This window comes from Salvelinus namaycush, chromosome 20 (genome assembly GCF_016432855.1).
Source record: "Salvelinus namaycush isolate Seneca chromosome 20, SaNama_1.0, whole genome shotgun sequence".
In the NCBI taxonomy this organism is placed as follows: Eukaryota; Metazoa; Chordata; class Actinopteri; order Salmoniformes; family Salmonidae; genus Salvelinus; species Salvelinus namaycush.
The window spans coordinates 23,716,495-23,722,047 of record NC_052326.1 but is presented as its reverse complement, the minus strand read 5'-3'; the positions used below and the strand labels follow the sequence as shown (position 1 = coordinate 23,722,047).

At 41.2% G+C, this 5,553-nt stretch overlaps 1 protein-coding gene across 1 annotated transcript; it reads left to right on the top strand.

The window, feature by feature from the left end:
* Window positions 1–643: 643 nt before the first annotated feature.
* On the top strand, window positions 644–5,249 carry LOC120065137 (Parkinson disease protein 7 homolog). The gene is made up of 6 exons (XM_039015900.1): window positions 644–795; window positions 1,405–1,506; window positions 1,707–1,766; window positions 2,317–2,386; window positions 3,584–3,670; window positions 4,623–5,249. Exons 1-6 carry the CDS (start codon window positions 706–708, stop codon window positions 4,781–4,783), a joined length of 570 nt encoding a protein of 189 aa, XP_038871828.1. The 5' UTR covers window positions 644–705; the 3' UTR covers window positions 4,784–5,249.
* The last annotated feature ends 304 nt before the right edge of the window (window positions 5,250–5,553 follow it).

Here is a 5,553-nt window from a genome sequence, read left to right as displayed (position 1 = left end):
AAGAATATGCATATCCTTGCTTCAGGGCCTGAGCTACAGGCAGTTAAATGTGGGTATGTCATTTAGGCGAAAATTTCAAAAAAAGGGGGCCTCGTTCAGCGGCAGAAGGACAGATTTTTACCTTGTCAGCTCGGAGATTCGATCTAGCAACCTTTCGGTCACTGGCCCAGCGGCTAACCACTAGGCTACCTGCCGCCTCATTACTGTATAATAAACATTAAAGTTTTGAATAATGTATTGAATAATATAAACCTCAATCGCACTTGTAAGATTACTATTATTATTTTTTACATCTGTTAGGCAAACAAAGGCTCAAAAGTTAAGGCTTATTTTATAAACACCTCTATTTACAATAGCTTTATTGACAATGTATGGGTCAATGCCTCCCCCTGGTGGATGTAATTGAACCTACCAGTCTTGTGACACTCACTATGTTGCGTTTAAAAGTCAATGATGTTGCATATATTTAGATGAAAATGAATCATCGAATATATGCAATAGTGTGTTTGATTTGATCAAATTACTTCTGTGAAATTCTTTGATAAGTTCAACCATGCACGCGTTGTGTTTGTCCTTTCAACTATCCCGTAGCTGTAGTGTAGCCATGTGTGTTCCTGCAGAGAGCTCTGCTCCCTGACAAAATAAAAGTCCTCTGACAGATATTTTCTGTCTTGTTGTGACACTCACTCACCCACTCGCTCAATAATGGCAGGCAAAAAGGCATTAGTAATCCTCTCTAAAGGTGCAGAGGAGATGGAAACTGTTATACCTGTGGACGTCATGCGTAGAGCTGGGGTTTGTACATGTATCGAGCTAAATTGGATGTTAGATTAGCTAGCTAGGTGGTGCAACATACACTGATCTCAATAGAGTATTGGCTAGCTGGCTCCATTTAGCTAGCTAGCTAAAAGCTGCACATTACAGGTAGTTAGTATTCTAGCGGCTATTTTATTTATCTAACTAGCCACAGTCAAGCTGCAGCCCAAGCTAGTTTGACACATGCATGCAGATCTATGTCTTGCCATAGCTAGCTAGGTAACTTAGGTAGCTGGTTAGCTAGCTTGATGTTGATATAATTGTCGGACTAGCTAGCTATTATAATCTAGCCTATTTACAGACCTGATTAACAACTCTGCAGTATGCAATCCTTATCTATGGTTAATAAATTAGCTAATGCGTTGTCATGCTGTTAGCTAGTGTGTTGGCATATTCAACACATGTGAGTATAAGGCCACTGCAAATGTCAAAGGTGACTAGTGCAGAATAGGAAGCAGATTATATTTTTCTAATTAAAAGTCCCATACTCATATTTGAGTAGTGGGATTTTATGATTAATTTAAGAGGCAATGACTAATGACAGTCTATTGAAGTAGTTGTGCTTTTTTTTGTGTCCACATCCTGCAGATTGCTGTGACGTTGGCAGGGTTGACAGGCAAAGACCCTGTGCAGTGCAGCAGAGACATCTACCTTGTTCCTGATTCCAGCCTGGAGGATGCCCGCAAGCAGGTCAGAGCCCTCTCTGCCCTCCTGCCTCCATACCCTTCAATCACATTAGGCCACAGAGCAGGCTGTTCTCTGACTTCATAGAGTTTATAATGCACTTTAAAACATTCTTCATTAATTAATGTTCAAGATTGATGCATCTTAAATTGGTAATAAGAATTTGTTATCTTTGACCTTGTATCTTTTGATGTTTTGGGTTGCAGGGTCCGTATGATGTGGTTCTTCTACCAGGGGGGGCTCTCGGTGCCCAGAACCTGTCAGAGGTAGGAATGCACTTAATGTTAAGCATTCATTGCCAGAACATTTAGCCGCTGATTCATCTCTCCTGTGTGTCCCTGGCATTGCCAATATAACATTGCAGGTGCATACTGTAACATTTGTCCCTTGAATTGTTTTAGTTGTCTTGGGGGACAATTTACGATAGAAAACTATAAAAGTCCCATAATTTTCCTTCATTTAAAATATAATTGACTTTTTATGATCTTATGAAGATTATTGTTTATTAAAAACAAGCAAATATACATTTATGCAGTATGACACCATGATACTAATCCACATTTTATTATGGTTTTAGCCCTTATAACTACAAGTTCTGTGGCATTGTCCCACAATTAATTTCAATTCTGTTTTTTTTGTCATGCTGAAAACAAAGACTCATCTATGACATTTTTTATAATGTCCACTGCCATTTCATGGGAATTCTTATTCCATCTAGCAGAGGAGCATTTACTGCAGTGTTATAACACACATTCTACATGATAAAGTAGAGTGCCTCATCTCTCTGTATGTGGCCCCATGTTGTTCCTCTTGTAGTCCCCTGCTGTGAAAGAGGTGTTGAAGGACCAGGAGGGCAGGAAAGGGCTGATTGCTGCTGTCTGTGCAGGTACTGTTCCTTCTGTGAGAACACACACATCCATCTCTAGTACATTGCAGCTAACACACTCCAGAATGCATCTGTGTCAATGATGTCTGCTGGGACAAGATTGCTTAGATCATAATCTTGAGTTAAATCGGCAACCAGCAATTTCTGTCAACCAGTGAATGTAGATTGGGACTTGGGGCTGTCACATTGCCTTGCCTTTCCATTATTACTGAGCAGGAAACCAATACAGAATAAGATTTTTCTATGATAGACTATTGTATTATACTTTTACACACATTGACCATTGAAGCTTAGGTTAACATCCACATATAATTGCCATTGACAAAGCCCTCTACCCCTGAGACTTTCTACCCGTCTGCCCGCCTGTGCTGATGAAGGGCACTGGAAGGACGTTGTGAATGAGGACATGGGACCCATTTGGCAAAGTGGAGTGAAGGGCGTCCTAGAAAACGGCTGATGTCCCCACAGGAATATATACTGAACCTGCCAAACAGAGAATCAGCAGCAGTGTCACATTGTGCTCTGCTAATGTGAAAATAATGCTTTCTATTTCTAATGTGAACAGAGGTGTGAAAAGTGCTTGACTCAATTCCTCTATATATAGCAGGTGTATAAATGCCATAGCCCCTCCTGTCTCCCATTTCATACTCCCTTCTGAAACATATCACTGGTTTGTTCAAGACCATCCATTTATGCGTTATTGTTATTATCAGAGAGAGGCGTGCACTACCTCCCTCTTTCTCAGCCCTGGCCTGTCTTTGGAGATGGTAGTTTTCCCAGTTTTCCCTTTCTATTTATTAACAGTCTGAGGATGAGCTCACTGCAGTGCTAGGATGTTGCCGATGCTAATGCAGCACACATAAAGTCCATTATTTTTTTACTCTGGTTTTTCCTTCCTCTAAATATGGCATGCAGTGGTCGATTGAAACCATATGTGGTTAGTTTTAGATCCGAGTTTATGGTTCTACTAATGAGTCTGGCTTTTAGTGGTGATGTCACCTCAAAGGAAAACAAAAAGTTGTGTCAATCTGCATGTGAAATTAAGATGTATAGATAGACTTCTCTGGGTTTTTGTGAATAAATAATTTGAGACCTTTGTTGTTCAATGTCCAGAGACGCCATGTCGGTTTTCAACATTTTGACTACAGAGAGAAAGAACAGTGTTGGTCTAACTCTCCTGTCCCCTACTCACCTCAGGTCCCACGGCGCTGCTGGCACATGGTATTGCCTACGGCAGCACGGTCACCACCCACCCTGGTGCGAAGGACAAGATGATGACTGGAGGTAAAGTAAAACAGCCTGGCTACCACAGGGCTAAGGTTCAGGCTGATGAATCTCTACTACTGTACATAGCTTGGTCACAGGCTAACACAGCCACTGTGGTTTTGTTGTTTGTTAGCTGGTTGTTACGCACCAAATACATCCACAGGTAGGAAATATATCTGTATGATAACTCGGCAGGCTCAGTGTGACAGGAAATGCAGCTTATTCTTGCAGTAGAATGAGCACATCCATATTATCGGTACTACTGAACAATGACATAAGCATGTGGTCTTTTGTGTCCAGCAGAGGGTGCTATAAATGATTTCCATACTTTATGGTAATCATTAATACAAGGTCTTTATGCAGTCTCGTAAACCAGATCCTAGGCCAGGGTTCCTCAACTGGCAGCCCATGGGTGATTATATTTGGCCCCCCAAATAAAATGGTTAGACATAAAAGACTAAAAACACCAGCAAATCAGCTTCAAGTAATTTTACATTTTGGAAATCTGTTCCAAAGTATTCCCACGCATAATAGATATGTGATTGTATACAAATGTAAGCCAGGTTTGAAATTATTATGTTTAGTTAAATATTATATCTGTTTGGGCTTCTTGCGGTCAATTTGCAGTCTACAAATTGCTTGTAATTATGTTCCAGCCCCCTGACCATCCGCTCAAGAAAATATCGGCCCGCGGCTGAATCTAGTTGATCCCTGCCCTAGGCTAAGGAGCGTTGGAAATTGTGGAAAGCGATTTGACCCGACTCAAACAGTGAACACAGTAACAGAAATACTTTTAAAAATATATACTGCACAAACGCAAGTTAAGGTGGGGGAAGGAATTTTTGAAAAGATTAAAACAAAAATGAGTCATCTGATTTGAAGCAGTACTAAATGATCTGCATTTGCAGACAGTTATGCATAACGATAGTGTCTCTCTCTGTACTCACCACTGTTCCTCTCCACTCCCTAGGCCACTACACGTATTCGGAGGCTCGGGTCCAGAAGGATGGCCATCTGATCACCAGCCGTGGGCCAGGAACCAGCTTTGAGTTTGCCCTGGCCATTGTAGAGGAGCTCATGGGGCCTGAGGTTGCTGCTACTGTCAAAGCACCCCTGGTTCTGAAAGACTGAGTGGTGTTGAGTGTCGCAAGCTGAAGCACTGCAAGCAGCATGATCAACTTCACCCCACCTACTCAGCACTGTTCATTATGATACACAGGCCAATCATTGTGAACAAAGAATAATGGTTGACAGGATAATGTATGATAGTAATAACATGGATTTTATTATTGTCTCCTTCTCTTTGCTTCACTGGGGTATGTTGCCCAGTGAAGACTAGTAGTTTAAAATGTAGCCACAGGATGAAATAAAAATTACATTTGTGTTTCATCATCCCACAGAGAAAAACAATACAAAGGTTATGGATTAATAATCTTACTGAATCGACAAATATAAAATTGAATTGGTAACGTTACAGTGGTGCTACTGGTAGTCACGATGTTTGAAGTCTACGAGTCGTAGTCTACAGCAGTATGTAGGTAGGCTAAACAGCAGATTTGAGATCTTCAAATAAATATGATTTTAAGGATTGGTAAAAGGGATTGCGAAATCACTGGTGGGCGCGGGAAACCTAGCTGTTCAGTTGATTGACATAGAGTATGGCCAATGTAAATCTTTGCATGGGTGTGTCTTCACGTAAATAGCCAGTGAAAACGTCAAATAAACGGGCTTGGATCTGAAGCAGCGTGTGTTGGAGATGTCAAAGCGGTAAAAACAAGGGGCTGTTGTTTCAGAACCAGAACAGGATTGTTGACTTGACAAGAAACAGGTAGGTGCTAGCTAGCTACTGTACACGTTACCAAATCATGTCTCTGTGAATGCGAATGGCGTGGCAATGTAGT